This window comes from Lutra lutra, chromosome 11 (genome assembly GCF_902655055.1).
Source record: "Lutra lutra chromosome 11, mLutLut1.2, whole genome shotgun sequence".
Taxonomy (NCBI): Eukaryota; Metazoa; Chordata; class Mammalia; order Carnivora; family Mustelidae; genus Lutra; species Lutra lutra.
This window is the reverse complement of record NC_062288.1, coordinates 94079068-94105642: the sequence shown is the minus strand read 5'-3', so window position 1 is coordinate 94105642 and position 26575 is coordinate 94079068. Positions and strand designations below refer to the sequence as shown.

The 26575-nt window shown below is 38.4% G+C and overlaps 1 protein-coding gene across 10 annotated transcripts in view; it reads right to left on the bottom strand.

The window, feature by feature from the left end:
• LUC7L2 (LUC7 like 2, pre-mRNA splicing factor) overlaps positions 1 to 22361 on the bottom strand; it is a 63070-nt gene extending 40709 nt beyond the window's left edge. Inside the window, exons 1-4 of one of the 10 annotated variants that reach the window (XM_047695604.1) lie at positions 21885 to 22361; positions 8279 to 8349; positions 6551 to 6645; positions 1115 to 1116 (exon numbers count right to left, since the gene is read on the bottom strand). In XM_047695604.1, the coding sequence (XP_047551560.1) occupies positions 1115 to 1116; positions 6551 to 6645; positions 8279 to 8349; positions 21885 to 21945 (229 nt within the window). In that variant the 5' untranslated portion in view covers positions 21946 to 22361. Of the gene's footprint in view, positions 1 to 1114; positions 1117 to 6550; positions 6646 to 8278; positions 8350 to 11318; positions 12835 to 18672; positions 18813 to 18865; positions 18950 to 21884 lie in introns of those variants that run through there. The other 9 variants (XM_047695607.1, XM_047695606.1, XM_047695609.1 and 6 more) reach the window with 9 other exon arrangements.
• Between the last annotated feature and the right edge of the window lie 4214 nt (positions 22362 to 26575).

Here is a 26575-nt window from a genome sequence, read left to right as displayed (position 1 = left end):
TAGGGCAGAAAAAGTTTCCCAAGGGCATATGCACCCTAAGTTGAATCGTTCAGGGTATTTGTGGGCCAATCTGCCAACAATGCTATCAACAATGTTGAGGGCTTGGTTTTTAAAGTTTAATAGCAAAGTTTAATTACTCACTGGGAAGCTTTTTCTGTGCCTCTGACTTCCTAGACACTAAAGGTGTTTCGGTTTAAGTAATCTCTAGAAATGCTTATTAAAAGAATGCATTTTTCTAACTGAAGAATAAAACACAAATCACAAAATCTGCTTAATAAAAGGACATAAAATATACATCGAAAGCCGAAACTAGGGACACCTGGGGGGCATGGGTGAGTTGGGAGTCTGCCTTTGCCTCAGGTCAGATCTCAGGGTCCTAGGATAGACTCAGCAGAGAGTCTGCTTCTCCCTCATCCTGCTGTTCCCTTGCTTTTACACATTCTCTCCCTCTGACAAATAAAAAAATAAAATCTTAAAAAAAAAAAAAAACAACCCAAAACTGGTAAAACTTTGGGTACATTAAAACTGGCATTTTTACAAATTGGGGAGCTCTGGAAATTTACTTGTCATGTAAATTGAAAAGAAAAAAAAATGAAGCCAGTTATCTGGACTGATGCTAAGAACTGCTAAAAAAAATACGAAAAAAGGGGCGCCTGGGTGGTTCAGTTGGTTAAGCGACTGCCTTTGGCTCAGGTCATGATCCTGGAGTCCTGGGATCAAATTCCACATCAGCAGGGAGTCTGCTTCTCCCACTGACATCTCTCCCCTCTCATTCTCTCTCCCTCTCAAATAAATAAATAAAATCTTAAAAAAACAAAACAAAACAAATTAGCCCTAAACAAGTCATTTTGGGGGAAGTAATTTTGAGTTGAAAGTATCTAAAGACTAATTTTTTCACATCTGCATGTGGAACTACTGCTGTCATTTTTTTTTAAGATTTTATTTATTTATTTGACAGAGATCCCAAGTAGGCAGAGAAGGAGGCAGAGAGAGAGGAGGAAGCAGGCTCCCTACTGAGCAGAGAGCTGGATGTGGGGCTCTATCCCAGGCTCCTGGGATCATGACCTGAGCCAAAGGCAGAAGCTTTAACCCTGAGCCACCCAGGCACCCCTACTGCTGTCATTATTTAGATAAGCAACTCAACAAACCCAAGACACTCTCCAGCACCTTACATGTTAAAAGGTAACACATTTCCCACTAACAATCGTTAATTTTTCAAACTCAGGTTAGTTCTGTAACAGACTTATTTAGTGTTTTACTTTGGGTGGACTGATTACTCATTCAACACAACGGAGGGACACTGTTCTAGATGCTGAGGACATAGCACTAAACAAAATATGCTTGCCCTTATTATGAAACTTACATTCTAGGGTCTGGTTGAGAAAATTCTACGGTTTCTTTCTTTCTTATACTTATTCTGCTTCTCCATACTCCCATGGCTCTTTTACATATGTACTAGCAAAGAGACTTCAACAGTTTTAAAGTTCAGGCTTGTATGTATCCAAGTAACCGATTTTAGACCAGCCCTTAAACAGAACAGTTTAGAGAAACAATAAGGGACTTTGAATAGTTAGTAAAAACTGCACTTCAGCTAAAAACCAGAACCTTTTAGGGCACCATAAAATCAACAGAGAATTTTTGACAACTAATATTCCTACTCAATCACTTCAAAAAGGCAGAAAAATGGAAAGAACCTAGATGTCCATCAACAGACGAATGGATAAAGATGTGGTATATATACACAATGGAATACTATGCAGCCATCAAAAGAAATGAAATCTTGCCATTTGCGACGACGTGGATGGAACTAGAGGGTATCATGCTTAGCGAAATAAGTCAATCGGAGAAAGACAACTATCATATGATCTCCCTGATATGAGGGAGAGGAGATGCAACATGGGGGGTTAAGGGGGTAGGAGAAGAGTAAATGAAACAAGATGGGATTGGGAGGGAGACAAACCATAAGTGACTCTTAATCTCACAAAACAAACTGAGGGTTGATGGGGGAGGGGGGTTGGGAGAGGGGGGGTGGGGTTATTGACATTGGGGAGGGTATGTGCTATGGTGAGTGCTGTGAAGTGTGTAAACCTGGCGATTCACAGACCTGTACCCCTGGGGATAAAAATATATGTTTATAAAAAATAAAATTTAAAAAAAAAAAAAGGGCAGAAAAAATTTTTACTTTATCTTTGTCTCGATTTCTCAATTTTAAACTTTATTTTCTTATAGTTTTTTTTTAGATTATTTATTAAGCTATTTGACAGAGTGAGACACAGTGAGAGAGGGAACACAAGCAGGGGGAGTGGGAGAGGGAGAAGCAGGCTTCCTGACAAGCAAGGAGCCCGATGCAGGGCTCGATCCCAGGGCTCTGGGATCATAACCTGAGCCAGAGGCAGACGCTTAACGACTGAACCACCCACGTGTCCCTCAATTTTAAACTTTAAATTCAATTTCTGAGCAGGAGAATCTCTTTTTAAACAAAATTTCATGGAAAATCCCTATACCTGTAATGTGTAAAATTCCTATTGAAATAGGAAAGACTGGCCAGTCCCCATAGGGCATGAAATGCCTCCAAGGATGCTTCAGAAACATTTGAAAGTCACTGACCTAAGTAACTGTGCTATCTAAAAAACTAACAAAAACCACAAAAACATTTTTTAAAGTATTTAAATACCTCTAAGATTCCTGTGTTATATAATATACTGTAATTCTCTGTGAGACATCTGACAAGCACAATTTCTCTGAGCCTTAATTTTTCCCACCTATGAAATGATGACCTTACATTACAATACATGATGGTCTGTCAACCCTACAACTATACTTGATGAAGGCTGTAATAAAATTAGTAGTGGCCATTTCTGATTTCAGGACAGGCACATCATGAGAGTAAACATTTTCACCTCTGCAGACCTCAATTTCAAGCTTCTGTTACCATCTCTGCTTTATATTTAATGCCTCTAAATTATTACTACTACAGGGGCACCTGGCTCAGTTGCTAGGCATCTACCTTCGGCTCAGGTCATGATCCTAGGGTCCTGGGATAGAGCCCTGCATTGGGCTCCCTGCTCAGTGGGGAGTCTGGTTCTCCCTTTCTCACTCCCCCTGCTTGTGTTCCCTCTTTTGCTGTGTCTGTCTCTGTCAAATAAATAAATAAAATCTTTAAAAATAAATACATACATAAATATATAAATTAAAATATTACTACTACACACCTTTTTCCCAGATCACAAGAAGCTAAATCTGAAAGGGGTGCTGCCTACTCTTTGCACAGTGACTAGATAAGAAACTAAGTGTGCCAAAAGGAGGAAAAGAATGAGACTTAAAACAATATTCTCAATGACTAAGAGAACAACACAAGCCTTTGAAATAAAGAAGCTTCCTCAGTTACAAGAAAAGTCATGCTTATAAAAACCATAACCCAAAAATACATATGTACAATTATTTTCAATCTCTATTCTACATCTGACCTCCTGACTTCTTAACTTATGTATCAGTTATACCAGAGTATCAGACTAATGAAAGGTAAAATATTATGGAGCATTTTTCATCAAACTGAATTCCAAAAATACTTCATACAATAGTTAGTCATGACTGAATTTTTAGAAATCAGACTTTCCATCTCCAAAAATGCCAGAAAATATACTTCTGTGTATTCTTCTGCTAAATAATTTAGTGTATTGGTGAGTGATATTCTGCTGGAAGTGACAGATCTCAAAAAAAAAGGGTAAACTTAGTTATACAACAAAGAAAAAACATTATAAAATCAAGTTACAATTCAGTTCTTTTCATCTAACATGTTAAAAAAGAAAGAAAAAGAGAAACAGGCATTTCAACATAAAGAGGTATGAACTGTTAGACTGTGCCAAAAAAGTAGTTCTAGAGAGACTGGTTGCTAAGTAAGTCATAAGTCTGTAATTATAAACCATTTGTACACAGGATGAACTGTTATAAATAGCTTTTTCCTAATAAGGGTCATGAGAAAGTAACACCATGTATGGTTTTGAGTTATCAAGGAGACCACTCTCTAACCCTTAAGTCTTAACAAAGTCCCATAGCCATCTCTACAAGCTCTGTTTCAATTCTCACAGAGGTTCACAACTTCTTAATATCATCTTTACATAAGGCAATCTCAGGTCTATTACACTGACAAAAAGGAGGTATTTTCATCCAGAGTTTCCCTGGCATAGTGCCTATAAAAGGGTTTTCATTAACCATTTTTAATATAATCCAAGCACTGACAATTTTAAGCCACAATATTTAATTCTGAACCATAAGAAAATGTTACCAATTAGTATTTTTCTATCATCATTTAAAAATGTGTTTCAGAGATGTTAGATTTGAGAAAATGTGCATCTTATAAATCCACCAGGCAAGAACTTACAAGAAGGAAAGTCTAAGACCAACCCACTCATCCTTTTTCATTTAAAAGAATAAAAAATTAAGTATTCCCTACAGAGTAGAAACATGATGAGTAAAACTTGGGTCTGGTCCCAATTGTACTTTAAATCAATAGAACTACAGGATTTTGAATACTCACCTACTATCATTAAAGCTAACTGTGGATCATAAAACAAAACAGTTTTAAGATTTCATTTGTTTTGGGGCACCTGGATGGCTCAGTCATTAAGCCTGTGCCTCGGGCTCAGGTCATGATCCCAGCATCCTGAGATCAAGCCGTGCATCAGGCTCCCTGCTCAGCGGGAAGCCTGCTTCTCCCTCTCCAGCTCCCCTGTGCTTATGCTTTATTTTATTTAGCTTGTGCTTTATTTTATTTAGAGAGACAGTATGCGTGCACACACAAGCAAAGGAGTGTGGCTGTGGAGGGGAGAGGCAAAGAGAGAATGCAGAGCGAACTTTGCCCTGAGCACCAAGCCTGACGCACCGCTCAATCCCAAGACCTTGAGATCATGACCTGAGCCATGACCTGAGTTCGACATTTAACCAACTGAGCCACCCCGGTGCCCCTAAACATGACTCTTGGTTTTGGCTCAGGTCATGATTTCAGGGTCATGGAATCGAGTACCACAATGGGCTCGGCGCTCAGTGCAGAGTCTGTTTGTCCCTCTCTCCCCCCGCTTGTACTCTCTCTCAAATAAATAGAATTAAAAAAAAAAAAAAAAAAAAAAAGAAAGAAATGAGCATAAATGCAAATGTACATTATAAAACATAAAGCACTACTGTGATGCCAGATTTTTATTATTAATGGCAAATCTGAAGAGTATAACACTTGCTATGGCTGGTTTTATAGTTTTAAAAAATAAAAAAACTAACTTTGTCACTCTGTTAATTAATCCTGTTCTCAAAAATTACTTGACGTGATAATTTAGCCATTAACTAAAATGACTGTTAAATTTAATAGTAAATGTGGAGAATCAAAGTATACTACAGATAATTATACATTTTATGGATTTCAAATGTTTTATAAGTACAGCAGAAAATACTTTATGGACACTCTAAAGAGTAGAAATTAGGGTCAATTATCTATCATAGTTCTAAGTTGAGTGCTCAGAATCTGGGTTACGTTATTGCACTTAGAAAAAAATTAGCTATCACATATACTTTTAAATGCAGGGTTACTGTTTTTCTTTCTTTTAACCTAATACAGTTTTACAGTCTTTCCTACTGGAAAAAGACAGAGGTGTTTCCTATTGTACATACCCTTGATTTCTATTAGAGCTATTTAACTTCTCCTATCCAGAAGAAACCACTCATTTAGAATACTTTAACTACAGGAACTCATCATGTCGGAAAATGGACCAGAAATCTTTTCTTCATTTCAGTCATTTCAGGCAAATGAGAAATAAAGCCAGATAAATGTTTAGCTCGTACTAGTCTTTCTCCACCACCACATGTAGCCTGTGAAGGAAAGCTCTTGCACTGAGTAATCATTTCAACCAAACCCCAAAGTCAGATAATCAGATCCTCTGTTCCATTTAAATAGGTCCATCACCATGTGATTTATCTTTCAAATTAAAATGACAATACTCCAAGGTCAACCAACATCACTAAATATAGAATCTAAATTAAGTAAGCTTTACATTATTGGAGTCAGGAATATAAATGCATTTTAAGTGACACTACTAGCAAATTAAGTTGTGTGAATTTAAGTAACTGCGACTATGTTTTCCTCTCTCTGACTTCCACAATATAATGTGCACAAATCTAAACATATAATGCTCTAGACATAAGTCTACTCTGATCAACAGTAAAGAAAACTATTTTAAAAGTTGTTTCTGTAATTTCAGAACTGAAAGTGCAACTACAGCATAAAAATTGCCTCTATATTCCAAATAAGAAGTGCTTTTTCAAAAATTTCTCTGAAGAATTGAAATAATTATAAAGCAAAGGATAACAATGACTTTTTGGAGGAATTCCATTTTTGCAGATTTAAATAATCAACTTCAATAAACAATATAAGAGATGCAAATTCCTCTGATAAACCTTTTTAAAAAATGATCAGATAATAATTTGACAAGGAATTAAGTCTTTTTCAAGTAGTTCATTTCTGTAGGATACCAATAATCAAACAGTAAATTTAATAAATACGTACAGTTCCAGAGAGGACATCGTGGGGGCAACAGTTGAGAAGGTGACTCTTGCATACTCTGTCATCACTGAACTTGATTCGTTGACGAGTAGTATCTCCTGTAATATAGGAAAGTTAATAACATTCAAGGTTAGACAACTAGAAAATACTTATTTTCTGAGAGCCCTACTATCGCTAGCTTTTTCTGTGTGGCTATACACACATATATTTATACATCAGCTCAAGAGGGATTAGTTTTTTATAGAATATCCTACAGAAAAACTATCTTAGACATGCAGTTGCAGTATGTGTACTGCACATGTAATTCAAATAGTCAAAGTGGGAAAGCAATGCATTCTGTTAAACAGAGTACTTCAGGAAAGCATAGGATATAGAGCAGGAATGGACTTTTAAGATTATGGAGTCCAACTCCTTTACATTGCAGATGATGAAACTGAGGCCCCAAGAGGTTAAGCGACTTGCAGCAGACCCACAAGGAAGTTTCTACTGGTATACAGTGTTCCCTACTTCACACTAAGCATAGATTTATTTTGTAATTATTTACATTAATTGAAAAACATAAAAAGTAATCTTGCAAACATTGCATACACACTGCGAATCCCCACTGAACCCCAGACGCCATTTCTTCCACTATTTTGTTCCAGCTGAAGTGTCTCCCTTTTGCTGCTGGGATGAGTTAGAGAGGGTAGAATAGCGTGTTTAAGAGTGTACAAACCTGGAAGAAGGACTTACACACCAGTCAGACAAAGGCACATTGCCTAAATGAAACGTTAACTTTAATGCCTCCAAAGGTACCATACCTTCAAATTTTAGGTGGTCTGTGCTACATATGGCCAAACCCGGTACATTTAAATTTACTGTCTTCATATAACACAATATACCTCCTAAGCAACAGAAGCATCCAACCTCCTAGTCAAATATGCCTATCTAACTCAAACTTTAAAGAGTCTAAGAAAAAGAAAGGTAACTAGCTCTAGTAACAAAATATAGATGTTAGTTACAATTTTTTTGCTTAGAATCTCTTTGGAAAAAAAGAAAAGGAAAAAAAAAAACTCTTAAGGACATTTTTTCTATGTAGAATGATAAGCCCTAAGAAATGTAGGTGTTTTATTTTAGCCTTAAATTGATATCATCATTGATGAATGAAAACCTACTGATGAATTACTGAAGCGAGAACTGTTGGTACCAAAAGAGATTGTAAATACCTCTGTACTTAACATGATGCTTGGGGCACTCCAAAAACTCACCTAGAAGTGATTCAATTATTTAAATCAATTTGTTTTTCACATGTGAATAACAGAAAGGTTAAACCTTTGCCCCTTTCACATGGACTTTGACATTACTTCACATGGACATGACATTACTTTGAAGAACTTAATGCGAAGTCAACTAAATATGTCATTTTTAGGTGGGGTAAGATTTTGTTCAAATTGTTTTAACTCCGTTAAAAAGACTTAAAGAAAATTCTCATTTGTAATCAGGGTATATAAAATTTAAGAAAAGTAATTTATAGCTAAAATGATAGCTTCAGAGCAGTTCAACAATAGGTTTTCTAGAGGCTAATCTCTAGTTAAAGTAGGTTATTTTTGACACCACAATTTGGAATAAATCATTTAGTGTTCACGCCTGCTACTATAATAAAGGTTATTTTGATGGTCCTTTTTTCCTTTTAAACACAACTGCTTTTGTTCCACATTCATTAACACATCTGAAAAGTTAGTGATAACTCACGGCTCGGCGAATGCGGGGCCTTTCTGACACTCCCTTGCAGATTGAAGTAGGCAGGCATAGATACATTGAACCTTTACAAATAAAACAAGGGGCCAGATTGTTCAGTTTGTATAGAATAGACTCTGCCAGCAATTTCAATACAGCATCTAGAAGTACATGTTGACTGTAAAGATTCTTGTATATGAAAACAAAAGTGAACAAAATCAGGGTGTTTTGTTTTTTCAAAATATTGACTTAACAAGTGTAACCCTACATAAGAGTATGACTGACCACAGGAAAAAGTCCAATGCTGAAACTCTGGGAAATGGTCTCTGGGCCAAGAGGCGTTTTTAAAAAAAATGCTTTTTTAAAGATATTATCTCATTAAAACTTTGGTGAGGGCCGGGCCTAGGTTCGCGTTAGAATGGTACTACGATAAGCAGCACCAGAAGGGCAATGTTATATATTAGGTTTTTTTTTTTTTGCTTACTGGCATGTAAGAAAAAATGTCTTATTTTTAAACTGTACCCAAATTATGCTAAGAATTTTAAAGATGATGTAACTTTTATAAATAGAAAAAAAAAAAAAACCCTTACATATCTAGGATTCTAACTACTACAATATCTAAGCTTTTCAGCATGCAACAACAATATTGTTTCAATGCTATGTCAAACTAATGGCTCAGTAATATTATAAACCAGGCCTCAGAAAAATACCAAGGTTCTTAGAAGTTTTACTAGTCAAACATTTTATGAAGTAGGGCGACTGTTTTTGCTTCAGAAATCACAACATTAAGTCTAACATTAAGATATACGTGCCCTGAAGACACAGCTATCAGGTACAATATAAACAATTCCAAATACGAATTTAGCAAACATTATCCCTAGGCTGAGCTCTTACAAAAAGCATTATTTCTTTAAATGCCAAGAAGCATTTTAAAGTAACTTCTCACTGCGTTAAGAGTGGTCGCTCTTGAAGCGCCTGGGTGGCTCAGCGTGTTAAGCGTCTGCCTTTGGCTCAGGTCATGATCCCAGGGTCCTGGGATCAAGCCCCGAGTCGTGCTCTCTGCTTGGCGGGGCCTCTCTCTCTCTCTCTGCCTGCCTCTCTGCCTACTTGTGATCTCTGTCTGTCTGTCAAATAAATAAAAATTTTTTTTAAAAAAGAGTGCTTGCTCTAGAAACATTTGATAACTGCAAACACAATAAATACAGCTATCAAGTAACAGCTTACACATTACAAAAACCTCTAAGACCAAGAAATAATAAAACCGCTAATAATTTCAGATGCAGAAATATCCCAAGATGGACTAGCAACTAAGTATCTGGTAATTGGTATTTTTAAAGTTTTACTTAAGAGACTTTAAGGTTAATATCTTAAAATAATTTGACTACATTATCATGCAGTATTTAATAAACTTACTTGGGCTTATGCCATGAAACGCATAATTTAGCTAAACCAACAAAGAATTTTAAAATAAAAATACTGGTAATTTTGGTTTTTATCAAGGTATCTGGCCCAAACCATGTTTTTCAAAAGAAACTAGGTAAAGCAGCGCCCATTTAAAAAAAAGGGGGGGGGGGCAGACTACAATTAACAGAAAACAATTATGAACCAAATCTTTTAATAAAAAGAATTACTTTATGAATTCAAATATTTTATCTTTGGATTTTCTGGGCACATATTCATATAAAAATAACCTGAGTTAAAAAAAAAAAAAAACAGTTACCCTCTTACACTAACACTGGATCCAAATTAAAGAATCAAACCTCTTAGTGCACATATCCTCTGTGCTAGTCAATGGGGTTACAAATAGGCATATAATTGCAAGCTCTCTACCTTCAAGGAGTCCATGATGTTGATAGAGAAATAGGACAGTTAAATGAAATAACAATAAAGGTAGCATGACCCAAGAGCCAAATGGATGTCTCTAACAGTAGTACTTCAGGAATTCTAAGAGTAGAATGGCCACCAAGGATGGAGAGGTTAGAAAAGGCTTCATACAAAAAGCAGAAGCCAAAATTTAAAGAAAAGATAAGAGGACTCAGACCACAGGAAAGAAGAAGAACATTTCAAACTGGAGTATTATCTTTAACAAAGCTTATGTAGGCAGAAAGATTCAGGGAATAGTAAATACTCCAAGTCAAATTTGGCTTTGGCAAATGGCTACATGTAGAGGAATAGCAAAGCTAGGGCCAGAATAGTATTTTCTGAGTAAAACCTGATTTAATTTTTTTCTTCAATCCAGATTTTTAGTGTGTAAACAAAGTTTTAAAAGTTTAAAAATAACAAGGCCAGAGATTAAACCAAGTTATTTGAGTTACAGCAATACAATGTCCTACCCATAAAAACATGGAGGTTTCTCTACCCTGTAACCTCTACAATTATTAATTAGGCTTTGTACATAACTACAACCCAAGTTTTCAGAATTAGTAACTTGATTTGGAACTTTGGTAGGCAAAGTGTTCTTCATTTTAATGGAAGCATCAAAATTTCTGTTAATATTTATTACTAAGCAACTAATATCAGAGTAACAACTTTCTTTAGTTCTCTCTTTGGTTCAACCCCTTCATGAGTTTCATACATTGTAATCTGTATTTGGGAACACCTGAGTTGCAAGTATACCAACAAAAACTGGAATGCCTATTATTCCTCTCAAAGTTTCTCAACAAGTTAACAGGACCTAACATGGTACTGAAGCAGTTTCACTTGGAGAATACAGAAAGGCCACTCTTAGAAAGGCAGCTCCAGCCCAGAATGTACTCGAATACTGCTATGCTCAAAATCCTCTTCAGTTTGTTGGGAGGGAAAAATAAGACCACTGTAAATCCCAACACTGCTATTTTATGGTCCTGCCTCTTCTGAAACTGACTTAAACAGTAGTAGTAACACTTAAAACTTCAGCCTAGATGGTATCTGACATCATTTTACATGGTGCATGCTGTTTTCCCAATACCCACCCCCCCCCAGTGCCACCCACCCTCTCCCTCCCATACAAACAATAAATCAAATAAACTTTCATAGATTTAGGTGCTATTTTAAAAACATCAAAATTTTACTTTACCCATTCTCTCCGATGCTCCCTGTATTTTTTTAAGCTGTGAGTGGATGACCATGCTATGTGATCAACAACTGTGAAGGCTAAGCAAAAGTGAACTGAGTTTAGTATCGTAATTAAAAGAACCTTAAACTCTGTAATATTTGACATATATAATGGTATGCGGAATCCTTATTTTACTGCATATTATCAGGCATTAAGGCAAGCAATTTATAAAAACAACTAATTACTATTTCTTTTGTATAGAATTAGCTTAGAGCTTAGCTTAGGGAAAACAGAGAAAACTCAATAGCACACAAAGCAAATGGAAGCAACCCCTAGCTTATAAATGGGGTCAGGAGAGAGAAAGCCCTCCCATATTCTCCAATGTGACAACCAAACCCCTCCCCACAGGTACACAAGTTAGGAGCCAACTGTCACCATTGGGTTAAGACAGGATAGGTACATTCCCTCTGAAATAAAATCCATACCCCTTCAGTGAAAGGAAAGCAGAGCAAGAAAAAGAAGTATATCAATAGCTTAGTTTCTCATTTTCCTGTGCTCTCGGAATCATCAAATGCAGAGAAATGTTTCACCCTCTTAGTACTACTTCTTGTAATATATCAGCTACTGAGTCCACATAGTAACACAGAAACTCTATAAAGACTGGTGGCCAATTTCTAGTCTCATACGGGGCAGGAAGCCTGTCCCAGGAAGCCCTTGTCTTCAGGGGTGAAAGCAGGAGATTCCTGCTGCACCATGACTGCTACACTGAAAAACCCATTGTGATTACTTTTACACTCTTCTCAAAGTTTCACATCAACTCCACTAACTTCTCCCACCTACCTTTGCTGTTCCTTCAGAATTCAGCCTAAAGCTCATCTATAAGAATGCATTTGTAATTATCCTTAAAAAAAAAAAACTATTACTCCATGCATTGTTTACACACTTAGTTTAATTCACTGTATATTTATACAGTTGAAAGTATAGAATTTGTTTTGTAAAATGACTTATTACCATGACTTAATATATTGTGACTAGAGGGGTTTTCAAACAGTTAACACAACGTGATACATATCGAACTTTTCAGGAATGTATTTATTATGTACTCAAAGGTGGCAGTGGGAAAAACCAATTATGGCATTGTCCCTTCCAAATTAAGTCACTTCTATCTAAAAGAACTTACAAAGTCATACCAAGTAAGTAGTAGCAAATTTATTTTCCCCCAGAAAATGCAAAACTAAGGGTACTATATGGTCCAGAAAGCTATCCCTCTTAACCTTTCCATAGGGTTCTATAGGTTTATAATCACAAATAAGTACTACTATTACCCCTATCAGAACCCCCAAAACAAACCCATGCAATGCCCACTGTAGAGCTGCAATGCCCATTGTAGAAACTGCTAGAACAAGTTCATTCTTACCGAATATGATCAAAGATTAATAATGCTAAAGTTAACTTTTTAAATCTACCAGCCTACTTGTCTATGAAAATCCACGTAGGGGCGCCTAGGTGGCTCAGTCGTTAAGCGGCTGCCTTCAGCTCAGGTCATGATCCCAGGGTCCTGGGATGGAGCCCCACATCGGGCTCCCTGCTCAGTGGGAGCCTGTTTGTCCCTCTCCCAGTCCCCTTGCTTCTGTTCCCTCTCTTGCTGTGTCTCTCTCTGTCAAAAAAATAAATAAATAAAATCTTAAAAAGAGAGAAAAAAAAAAAAAGAAAAGAAAATCCATGTAACAGAATTGTAACCAATGAGACAGAGGAACAGCCTGGCTATTAGGTGAAAAAGCTTACAGGATATTTAAGAACTAACAGAATAGTGATGGAGAAGTGAGAACAGGAATACTAAAGTAGCTACATTCCAAGGGTTCTATTCCACCCCTAATCTTCTCTCATTACACAAGCAAAGACTCTCAGCCACAGCAGGGCTGGTGGTGGAATGGCGCTTTAGGATATCTACCAACATGTTTCTCCTTTTAGATTTAAGAGATATATCAGAAAAGCCTGAATAAACTGTTACCTAAAAATGAAGTTCTAAAAGCAGATTATATAGAATGTGTTTTATGATATATGTCAGAAAGGAAAGATGGTCATTAAAAAGCTGCAGCCTGCTAAATTTTCCATTTTGATACTTACTTGCAGAGCTGCAAATTCTGATACAGTAACACTTATATTGGGAATATCTGGTGCCTTCTATCATCCAGAACTTTCTATACACAAAACCAGAAGTAATGAAAGCTATCTCTGGCTATGAAGAAATAGCTGAAAAGAACCAAAGAGAAAGTGATTGATTTATCAAAAAGACAAATTCTCGTCAGCTGGCTATAGCAATAAAAGCTAAGAGGAGCCTCCCCAAATCAAAATATAGTGAAGGAAAGAAATAAGATAAGAAATGAGAATATCAAAGGACAGAAGTGACAGACAATGATAAAGGAAGTTAGAATGAAAAACAGATTACAATGAAGGAGACTGAGCCTTGCAACTACTGAAACAACACAGCAGAAATACTGTGTCATGCTGAATACACACCAAATTCACCAGGATGGCCTCTGGGGAAAGAACTCTGACTGTGAAGTGGAGCAGAAGAACTTCATTTGCAATATTTTGTTTATTACAGTCTGAACAAAGTAACATTTGTTCACTCCTATAGGTGTCTGTCTTTTGCATTTTTTTAAAGTTTTTGCCAAATTAGACCCATACAATCAACATCATAGAATTCATCAATTAAAAATAAATATAATTGTTCATGTGTAAACCTTCATTTCCCACTAGCCTGTCAGTTTAGAGTCCTACATCACTACTTTATTGCAGATACAAAAGACAACAGAAACCAATGTGTCCATAATCTCTAAGGAAAAGAAGTAACTAAAGCAAATCAGCAACTTGGGGATATTCAGGAAAAGAAAGATTCTATTCCTATTAACAATTACTATACCCTAAAGCACATCAGCCAGTAAATAAAGAGAACACTATGTCCAGGGAAGTATCCCTTTAATACCATAAGGCAAGTAAAATAACATGGGAATTTCTCAAAATATGACCACATGGTTTCCAGAATCAACTATTGTTCCAGCAAGCTTGTCCCGCTGTTCCCCTATCCACAAGGTAAAACCACAGCCACTTCACCCACAGTTTCTAGTCCAGGGGTTAATCTTTTATAAGTAGCCTTCCCAGAGCCAGGCACCTTTCCACATGCCCCTTGTGAAACAGGTTGGTGAAGTCCTGCAGAACTGCTGGCTACCATTGGCCAAAACACTACTGAGGAGGAGAGAATTCAAGCTAAATGAAGTAATTTCACCCTTGAGGGCTAGACGAACCTCTCTACGGATTCTAGATCGCTCCATCTCACAGGTATGTGCTTCTTCTGGTCACTTCTACTTCAGGGCTTGGGTATGTAGTTAAAACAGCTTTTTCTTTCACTAGAACGGTATTTTCCAAAGTATGAGATTTATACAAAAGATGATTTTAGGTGTTATCCAATTTCACCAACAGGATTTCACCAACATTTTAAGCACCACTGAATCATTTAGTGATTATCATAATTAACTTTAAAAGTACATGATCAAGTCCATACCTCTAATAAGGTAATGTTTAGCATGTGTGACAACAAAGTCTAAGCTTTTTCTTGAATTTTTTTGAGTCTAAGTTTTATCTCTTAAAATATCATGTTGTTGGGGAGCTTGGGTGGCTCAGTTGTTAAGTGTCTGCCTTTGGCTCAGGTCATGATCCTAGGGTCCTGGGATCAAGCCCTGCTTCGGGCTCCTTGTTCAGTGGAAAGTCTACTTCTCCCTCTCCTACTCTCCCTCCTTGTGTTCCCTCTCTCTGTCAAATAAATAAGTAAAATCTTGAAAAAAAATATTTAAAAAAATACCATGTTGCTCTCATTGTATTTTCTGGTGACATAAATTTTCATTTTAAAATTAAGTTTTGAGAAAGTGAGTTTATGTTTAGAAAATATTAAATAAACAGAAAATAGGGTTAAAAAACAGTCAAGGTGGTATGTGAGACGAACACTTGGGAAACACTTATCTAGAACAGAGTTTCTCAAACTTTTAATGCACATCAGAGTCATTTAGAAGGTTGTTTAAATCACAGATTATAGGCTCCAATCCCCAGAATTTCTGGAGTCAGCCCAAGAATTTGCATTTCTAACAAGTCTCCAGGTACTGCTAAAGTCTGGGGACCACATTTTGAGAATCACTCACCAAAACAGTGGTCAACAAGCTTTTTCCCTAAAGGGCCAGACAGCAAACATTTCAAACTCGCCAGCTATAGATATCTCTTGCAGCTACTCAACTCTGCTGTTTCAAGGCAAAGCAGCAAAAGACAGTAGGTACACAAATGGGCATGGCTGTATTCATATAAAAATTTATTTACAAAAAGCAGGTGGGCCACAGTACCAATCCTGATCTAAAATATACCTTCAAATAACTAAAAAAGGGTATACTGCGTAATCTAGTAACAGGACAAAATAAAGAGGCAGTGAACAGCTAAGTATCCCATAGATAATAACCAATTAATATCCAACTTATTTTATTGAAAGGTAAAACTCTGAAAAGTTTTACTCTGAAAGAGAAAACTGAAGTCTCAAGAAGATAAAAACAAAACAATGTAACATGCATTCAGGAGACATGACAAAAGACTCAGCAAGGGCGTCTGGTTAAATTCTTTTCATGTTGAATCACACAGGTCAGACATCAATGCACATGGTTCACAACTAAATTAGAACATATGGATCAATATCTAGTGAGTTGGTTTTTTTTTAGAAAAAAATTTTAAAAAGACTCCTTTCACTAGCCCATGTTAAAAGAGCAAAATACATTTACTCGGTTTTTGTTTTTTTATTTTTTTTTTAAGATTTTATTTATTACTTATTTGACAGGCAGAGATCACAAGTAGGCAGAGAGAGAGAGAGAGAGAGAGGTGGAAGCAGGCTCCCTGCTGAGTAGAGAGCCCGATGCGGCTCGATCCCAGGACCCTGCAATCATGATCTGAGCCTAAGGCAGAGGCTTTAACCCACTGAGCCACCCAGGCGCCCCCATTTACTCAGTTTTTACAAAACTACTCTATAACCTCAGTCACCTTACAAAAATTGATCAACTGATGTATTTTGGCCTTGCTTCCAATTTCTACCCTAGCGGCTACTACTGCATGAGAATTTAAACCAAAAAGATACAGAATGACTTTTCTGCAGGTGAATTCACAAAATTCCTGTCAGAAATGTACCCTCTCACTCCCTCATTCCTTCTCCTGCAAAATGTTCCACCTTTCTTCATCTTCTTTGTCTACAATTTCTTAGTTGACTGAGTAGTTAAAATAAACGTTTATACTTCCTTGTAGACTATACTAATAGCCCCAGGTTTGTAGGATTCAATCCATTTCATGTACCTTTCTAGAATTCCATCCTTGAGGAGCATTTGCCTCACTGATCTAGTTTTGCCCACACTTAGGTGACCTTCAGTTTTAAGCCATCTACCTATCATTGCAACCCCACCGCTTGCCTGAACTCTTAGCAACTTCAAGCTTTAATGTCTGTATAAACCACTGAGTACTCAACACCACTATCTGACTCATTCAAAGATCATGATCCATGACACCCTTCCTACCTATGTTGAACGTGCAGCTCACCACCATTTTTCCTCATGTAACATCTTATCCAAATCAAAGCATTTATTTGTTGCTTACAGAGCTTATGTAGTGATAAACAAAAGGACTTTTCTTTGGTTTCCATTTATTTCTTTACCCAAAGTAAAAGAATATCTCACAAGCATAGGCTTCCTTGAGGAAAGTTAAACGACTATAGAGAATCCAAGAAGAAAACAAGATTACATGAAATGATACCATTACTATTTTCTGGGCTGTTTTGCAGACAGAAATATTCAGAGTTCAAAATGTAAAATGAGTTAAAGTTTGTTTAAAACAGGCTCACCGTATGGATGTTAACAGGGCTTTCAGTGTTTTGATATGCCTGAACCTCTAAGTCAAATATTCAGCAGAACTCTTATTTAGCCTGATGTTTTTAACTACTGTTTAACCTTATTTTTGCCAAAATTTCTTAAGTTAAAAGAATTACAAGCTCTGGAGTAAGATATACCCCATTATTATTTTTTTTAAATGTGTGCTTATACATTAAAGGCTATGCCTCCTTCACTTATAATGAACAATCCAAGTGGAATAGAATGGTTTACAACTGACCAAGAAATAAATATGGCTCATTATGCTAATGAGAAAAATTAAAAAAAAAAATGCTCTCAATGTTGATGACAAGTCAAGAAACACAGATTACAGTAAAGATGACTTTATGAAGAAAATCCACTGAAGATAACACTGCTTCTATCTTTGATTCAATGATTTATTTTGCAGAAAGGCAGCAATGTCATACTATCCTACAGGTTCAAGTTACGTATCACTAAACTTATATTCGGAACAAGTAAATGATTTACTGAACTTTATTTTCCTGGTTACCTCCTAGGATGAGTAGTACCCTTTTAATTTTACATTCTATAAAACTACTATACAATGTAACTGACAAATTATGACTAAATGTACTCTATTAACTAAGGAAACACATCACTGTATGTTTAGAAGGATTACCCTCAAAAATAGGTACAATTATCTGAAAGCTTTAACTTGCCCTAGACATTCCCTAACCATAATGGGCAACTAATGCTGCAATAAAATTCTATTCTGTTTTCTACATTCTATTAGTTCACTGGTCGTTTGGGACACGAACTAGAGGAAGGGGAGATGCTGGGGATGATTGTCATTCCTGGCCTGTTTTAACCTTTCCAAGATGATCTCTGCCATTTAAAGGTTGTAAGTAATTAAAAAATATGGAGTCCTCAAACTACTTCTCTAAATTCCCTGGTTTCTAAACTTAGGATATAATCTAAATTCATACCCACAATTTTGTTTAATTCCTATCCCTTGCACCTTGCCAGGCCTTTTAGGGGTCAGGACCAGAGGCTTATAAACAAAGCCTATTTGCTGGCAAAAGTTTTAGCTAAGGGACATTCCTGCAATTAACCAAACTCAGAAAAAATAACTAGTCTATGCAAGGACACTGAGTTCCTCCCACTTGAATTCTCCTTTGCTGATCCTCCCTCCTTTCAAATGGACTATGCTCAGGGAGAAAAAAAATTATCCCTCTCCCTTCTACTAATGCCAACAACTACAACAAAAAGGTATTTATAAAGTTTAATTTACCTCAAACTTCAGATAAAATAACATACTAATTTATATCTACTTATGGTTCCTCTCTCCTAAAAAAACTTAAAATATACTTATTTTTCAACATTTTTTGAGTGTAACATAGTAAATTATTTGGTTTCCCATTTAACAGATTATTGATTTAACTTGAGGCAAAAAAGGTTAAGTGACTTACCCAAGGTTACAATTAGAGGTACAGCTGGGGCTAGAAACCAGGTCTCCTGAGTCTCAGCCCAGGGCTCTTTTCCTTAGCCCATGATGCCTTATCAGAAAAATCCAAATACAGTCAGAGCCCCAGTTACATGGGTATGAGTTACACTGATTCACATATACAAACTTTATATAGTGTGACCAATGTTTCAACTCACGCGGTACCCTGCTTCCATTTATGCAGTATGCCAGGCATCGGCACGATTTTCAGTGGCACACAGGCGGTTGCCACCACCAGGGCCCTAGGCAAAATTGCAAAGAAGGCAAAGTTTGTCTTTGGCCCTCCCACCACCCTTATGCATTTCCTCTCCCACCACCTGGTCATCCCCCTGCCCAGCCTCCCAGCACCATCATGCTGCCCTCTGGTTGTCCAACGCCGCCCACTTCCACCACTCACCCAAGACTGTCCTTTCTGGGAGTGCCCAGTGATCCAAAATTACCTCTCCATTTCCCTGACACTAAAATTCCTATTTCTGAGAATTTCAATAAAGATTAGGTAATCTACAGGTTTAGCTGAATTAAGTAACTCAAAATAAGGTACTTTTAATAGACTTACATCTCCAAAGAGCTTAAAAAAGAACTTAATAAAAACTGAGTTGGGAGAAGGGAAGAAGGAGTAAGTATTTTTATAGGTGGAGGAGAGGGGGAGGTGAAAGGGAAACAAAGTTTTCCCAGTGCCCTAGGCCTCTTGTGCCACTTCAGATTCCCTCAGAGACGGGACACTAAAGGTTGAGGAGGGATTATTACAACCTTGAGTCACACGATCACAGAAGACAGTAGTTGTTTTACAGTCAGTCTCTGGGATGATTGTTTTAAGGGGGGGTGGGCAGAACTGCCTTAAGCACACCCTCCCCTACCTACCTTTTCCATCTCTCTCCCACCTCTTGGATCCCCATTTCCACCTCTAGTGCCAAAGACACCCAACAGCATTCCCTGTAAGCTGTTCCTTTGTCCAATACAAAGCTTTCCATTTTATGGTTTTAAAATTATATGGTGTTATTCACGAACATATTCTCCTACCCCTGGATAACTTGAAGTTGACTGTATGCTAAAGAAGAACAATCCTAATTATTTAAAGGTCCTGAATCGTAAGATGAAATATGTAAACTCATTATCTGGTCAGGAAAAGAATGTTCTGATTCTTATCTTGTATACATAAAAGAATATGGGTATCTAAAAAAACATTCATTTCTTTTCCTTCAAAGTAGTAGGTTTCTTACTTCTGGCCCAACACAGCAGTGAAAATCCAGTCATTTCAGCTAAATAATATCGTGGACTCGTTAACATGAGTTCATTGGTAAATCCTCTTAGTCTGGAGGCAAAAAAAATCCGGTAACATACACATAAAAAATGTAAATTTATTTGTATACAAAGCAGAATGGATTTTAAGAAATCCATGTTTCTGCTGACTACACACACAAGAATATATTTTATATATATATATATATTTTTTTAATGTAGCTTTGCAATACTAGATTGGCTACCTCATTTGGAAATGTATCAGGTGATATCAGTTGACAGCAATTACTTTGATCCAACTACCCTCCCAGTGAAATTAGAAAATTCAATCCATGCAGAAGGTACCAAAAATGGTATCCATCTAGGATTAAAAGGTTCATGTAAAATCTTAAATGATTTTCTTTACTTTTATTACAAAAAATACTCTGTCAGCTAAAATCCTGAATTAGGTCCCTTCCCAATACAGTCTTCATTATGGAAAAGGAGCAATGTTAAGACATGCTGCAGTTATAAAATAACCATTCTTATCTAACAGTGAAAAATGAACAGGTAAAAAAGTTCCAGGGGCATTTTTAATTAATGTTAACTTTCAAGGGTTTACTACACAAAATTCATTTCCTTCCCAATTTTCCCCTCCTCTCTACACAACCACAAGTAGGTTTGCCACACCTCCACCTATTTGTCTGTACGTCCTATGAAGACAAATTCCCAATATGAGCTTTTATGAAAACTGAACTGTGAATCCTGAAAAGCCATTCTCTGTATGCACTGCGAAAAATACCCCAATTCAGTACATTTTTAAAAATCTACTCACATATTTTGCTGCAAAGTATTCAAGAAAATTACAAGAGCAACTGTTAAAAATATAAGTGTGCCTTTTTTCTTACGCCAAGCAATTTAAGTAACTTTTCAAGAAAAAAGCATTTCTTTAATGGCTAAGAAACGATCTGCTAAACAAGCAACATAAAAATAAGCAAGTGTTTTGCTTTTAAGAAAGTACTGAACTAGACCTTTCCTCCGTATTAGCATTATTTGAGCTCAATTTGATAATACATTATCATCATCACCAAAAAAGCAAAAGCATTTCATCTTTTTATTTAGAAATTCTCTTTATGACAAAAATATCCGCAATTAGTAATCTTCTACACAAATTCTAACCTAACTGCCTAAAAGGACCGTTGTTTCCCTCAATTCTATTTCACTGGGCACCACATTTTCAAAATGGTTCTATTTTGGGGCACATGCAAGATCTGTCAATATTTACTGAACAAAGCTTTTATTAAATTCTCTAACAAAATGGAGGTCTCTCGGAAAAAAACAAGCCATAACATTTCTTTTCACAAAATGGGGCCAAACACACCCACTTCAAGAAACCATGGTTTGGGTCAGATTTTTCCATAAGGATTGTTTCTGTGGGGATCGAGAGTACACTGCTGGGACTGGGTTCCCAGAGAAGCTTCTCTCCGGACCCAGGTAAGGGGCGGGGGGGAGGGGGGAGGGGTGGGGCAATTCTCTGTGGATGCTCTGGAGGGCGGCGGCGAGGGACGATCCCAAAGCACAGGGTTAAGGAATTCAGGGGGAGGAGGCCTTAGCAGTTCACCGGTACCTAAGCAGCCACAAAACGGGATGACCGACTACGCCAAGAGAGACGTGGGCTCTGCCGTCCCAGACAAGTCAACATTGAATCTCAAACTCTCCTTTCTGCCTCCAGGCCCCGCCTGACCCCATTGGCAGCAGTTCCCGCCAATCCGCTCGGTCACCGCCCCCCAAGCCCGCCTGCCCAGCCCTGATTGGATGGGACTGGAGCCGGGACCTCGTGTTACCAATCTGGGAGCCCCTTACTCAGCCACACACGCAAGCCCAGGTACGCCCGTGGAGCCCCTTCCCCTCGCTTTCCCCATCCCCTCCCCCACCCCCAGGGCACTGGCAGACACTTACCGTCCCGGGAGGTGCCCATCAACTGGTCCAGCATTGCGCGCATCTGGGCCTGCGCCGACATGGCGGCGGCGTAGCGAGCGGGCGGGGGTGGGGCGCAGACCGGGCCCTCTCGGGCAGGGGGGACAGGGGAAGGGGTGGGGGAAGGTGAGACGCTGTCTCAGTTGCCGCCGCCGCCGCCGCCTCAAGGCGTGTGGAAAGGGAGCCGCAGGGCTTGTAGGAGAGTCCCGACTGCGCTCCTCACGACGATGTGTAAGTAGAAGGCAGCAGCCCCCGAAAGCAGCCCTCGTTCCCTCACTCTCCGTCGGCTCTTGGGATAGAAGCGTTACGGGCTAAGCAAGCTCTCGCCTCCAACACCGCCACCCGCCAGAAGCCGTCGGCCCCCCCTTCAAGCTCTGACGCCGCTCGCCGCCACCGTCGTCGGGACGTGAGCGCGCACGCTCCTCGCGCTCAGTTGTTTCCCGCGGGGGCTCCACCAACTGGCGTCCAACTGTATTTGCTCCACCCGCCCCGCCCGGGAGAGGTTCCTCCCTAACGGCTCTGGGGCGCGTGCACGCGAACTTCTCCCGCCCCTTTCCCCCAGATCTCGCGAGACTCTGGTTATCAAACGACCCTCGAGCCGGATCCGCCCGAGGCGCCAAACCTCACGCTACGAGCTCCAAGTGGGCCAGGGCTGCGCGGCACTACGTTGTGCTGGCGAAACAGACCCAGATTAGCAGATGTGCCAGAGGGCTACCCCGAGTTGAAAGTGGGTGGAGACCTTGCCCGTCGGTTCGACTGAAGTTAGCAGTCTTAGTAGCTAATAGATGCGTATTTCTAATGATTATTCGCTGCCCAATTAACTCGTTTTCAGCGGCCCACCCAGAATACTGTACGCTCCACACTTCCCCACTGCTGCCTTGACCTCCAAAAGGAGCCCTGGAGATGTGAAATCCGGGTCATTTCCCTTCCTCTATGCATAGAGGCTTAACAGCACCCCCCACCCCATTAGGATAAATTAAGTTCAGGAAGTATCACCTGAAATTAATACACTAGGAAACAGATGATCTAACCCATTCAGACTGATTATGATAATTTTTAACGGGAAGCTGTTAGTCTAAATTTGGAACTATAAAAATTAAGCAGTATTCTCAGAAAGGAAAGGTGATCTTGTAGAAAGTTTTTCTTTCCTGCTTAAAAGATAAGTTTGAAGAATAAAGCCTTTTCAGTGTATCAGCAGCACTGACAGTGGGAGAAAAAAGCCTGTGTGGTCATAGCTTGCCATCACTTTGGATTTAAAATTTTAGTCGAGTGATTGCTATCTGGAACTTTAAGCAATTTATTCCTTAATCTCGTATTTATAGATCTAAACTCTCATACCTCATAACATTGTTGTGAGGACTAAATAAGCTAACAGAAAATGCAGAGCTTGATATTTTGACTTTTTTATAAAATATTAATTCCTTAAAATAAGACATAGGTACTTCCTAGATACTTGGAAAAGTAATGGTAACATTTCTTTCATTAAAAATTTATGTGCGGAGCGCCTGGGTGACTCAGTGGGTTTAGCCTCTGCCTTCGGCTCAGGTCATGATCTCAGGGTTCTGGGATGGACCCCCCGCATGGGGCTCTTTGCTCAGCAGGGAGCCTGCTTCCCCACCCCCCTCTCTGAGCGCCTGGGTGACTCAGTGGGTTTAGCCTCTGCCTTCGGCTCAGGTCATGATCTCAGGGTTCTGGGATGGACCCCCCGCATGGGGCTCTTTGCTCAGCAGGGAGCCTGCTTCCCCACCCCCCTCTCTGCCTGCTGCTCTACTTGTGATCCGTCTGTCAAATAAATAAAATCTTTAAAAAAAATTTTTTTTATGTGTATCAGGAGCGCCTGGGTGGCTCAGTCGTTAAGCGTTTGTCTTCGGCTTGGGTTCCGATCCCAGGGTCCTGGGACGGCATCAGGCTCTCTGGTTGGACTAGAGCCTGCTTCTCCCTCTCCTACTCCCCCTGCTTGTGTTCCCTCTCTTGCTGTGTCTCTGTCAAATAAATAAAAATATTTTTTAAAAAAAATTTATGTGCATCAACCTGGAACTTAAATCTATTAGCAAGAAAAAAACAAAGTAATAGTTGTAGTCCCAAGATCCGTTTAAATGCACATTGGGCCAAGGGGCACCTGGCTGACTCAGAGGTTGATCTCAGGGCTGTGAGTAATGTGGGGTATAATCTCTACACCCCACATTGGGTGTAGAGATTACTGGGAAAAAAAAAAGTAAATAACTAAAATGCATATTGGGCCAGTAAAATTTCTTTTTTTTTTCCAAAGATTTTATTTATTTATTTGACAGACAGAGATCACAAGTAGGCAGAGAGGCAGGCAGAGAGAGAGGAGGAAGCAGGCTCCCTGCTGAGCAGAGAGCCTGCCTTGGGGCTCAATCCCAGGACCCTGGGATCATGACCTGGGCTGAAGGCAGAGGCTTTAACCCACTGAGCCATCCAGGCACCCCCCAATTTTTTTATTTTAATTTTTAAATTACGTTGTCTTTTGTAGCTGACAAAATAGTTTCCCTCCATTATTCAAAGAACTCAAAATTCCAACAACTCCAAAACTATTAATATCATTGAAAACAATTTACAGTAAAAGTGTACTGGGGCTCCTGGGTGGCTCAGTCTTTAAGCGTCTGCCTTTAGCTCAGGTCATATCTCAGGGTCCTGGGTTTGCGCCCCACATTGGGCTCCCTGCTCCGTGAGAAACCTACTCCTCCCATTCCCTCTGCTTGTGTTCCTTCTCTTGCTGTGTTTCTGTCAAATAAAATCTTAAATAAATAAAAATAAAAGTGTACAGATTATTCTGTCCTAGAGGGAGGTATAGTATATATACATATATACAGTATGAGACAATATCCGTAGGTGGAAAGTAGAGCCACTTGTTGAATAATGTGTTAATGAAGAGAATTTAGTTTTTTACTTCCTACTTTTCTGGTTGCTTACATTTTAAATGGGTCTCCTAAAAACAGCATACATTTGTTTTTTTTATTTAATCCGATATTCACTTTTAATTAAATTTATTCATTTATATTCATGTAATTACTCACATGTTTGGGCTTAAAGTTCATTTTGTCTATTTGTCTCATCTATTCAATTTTCTCTCCTTTCCTGTCTGCTTTCTAATCATTCCATTTTCCCCCCTTCTAGTAGTTTGGAAGTTTTATTCTTATTTTAGTAGTTACCCTAAAAGTTATAATAGGCATTCTTAACCAGTACCTTTTCACTTTCCCCAGATAATACAAAAAACTTAGAAAACTAACTCCAATTAACTTTTCCTGAAGTTATATACCCATTACCATGTGTTTTAGTTCTATGTTCTTTAAAACCAAACTTCATATACTGTTCATTTGCCACTTTTTTTTTCTTCTTTATTCCTTCTGGAATCTCTGCCTTTCCATCTGGGATCATTTCCCTTTTGTCTGAAGTTTAAACTTTAGGACACGGGTCAGCAATATCCAAATCCAGCCCACTGCCCATTTTTCTGAATAGTTTCATTGGACTACCTCCAGGCTCATTCATTTACTATTGTCTCTAGTTGCTTTTGCACTTGCACTACCACAGCATTGTTGAGTGGTTGTGACAGATACTGTATGGCCAGCAAGACTAAAATATTTACTACCTGGCTTTATACATAAGTTTGCCTAATCTGCTTCGGAGTTTGCTTTTACATTGGTCTGCTAATGGGGAACTGTCCCATTCCTGTTGATCAGAAACGATCTTTCTTTTCCCTTTCTTAATTCTAGGCAGGTATTTTTATTGGGTATAGAATTCTAGGTTTGAATTTACTTTCTTTCAGCATATTCATTCCACCTTTCTTTTGCCTTTTACCTTCCATTGCTCCTGTGAAGTCTGTCACTCCTTTGCAGATAGTTGGCTGCTTTAAAATTCTGTTCTTTTTACTCTGGGTATCCTGCAATTTTACTATGATGTATCTGGGTGTGGATTAATTTTTTTCTGCTTTTAGGATTCATTCAGCTTTTTTTTTTTTTTTTTTAAGATTTTATTTATTCATTCAACAGACAGAGATCACAAGCAGGCAGAGAGGCAGACAGAGGAAGGGAAGCAGGCTCCCTGCCGAGCAGATAGCCCAATGCGGGGCTTGATCCCAGGACCTTGGGATCATGACCTGAGCCGAAGGCAGAGGCTTTAACCCACTGAACCACCCAGGCACCCCATGTTTAGCTATTCTTAATATTGTTTCTCACTCATCCACTTCTGAAACTCCAAGTAAGTGTTTATTAGACGGTTTTCACTGTAACCTCTGTATCTCTTTAGTCTCCATTTTCTACCTTGTCTTGCCAAACTGTCTTCTTGATATTTTGACCAAAAAAAAAAAATGTGATAGTTCATTAGTCTCCTTTCAGCTGTATCTAGTCTGCTGTTAAATAGATCAACTGAATTTATTTTTTCAGTTCTAGAATTTTTATTGGTTTCCTTTTCAAGTCTACTAGGTCATTTCTTAATAGTTTTTGGTTCCCTGATAAAATTTCCAAGCCTGGCTATTCTTTATTGCTACTGAACATAATTTCTTTGTAATCTGAGTTTGCTAAATCCAATTATCTGAAGTTTTTTGTAGTTTTGTTTCTGTTGCCTGTTGTTTCTGCTGGTTTTCACTCATGGACTCTTTGTTTTCTTATATGTCTGGTTATCTATTTATTTATTTATTTATTTATTTATTTGAC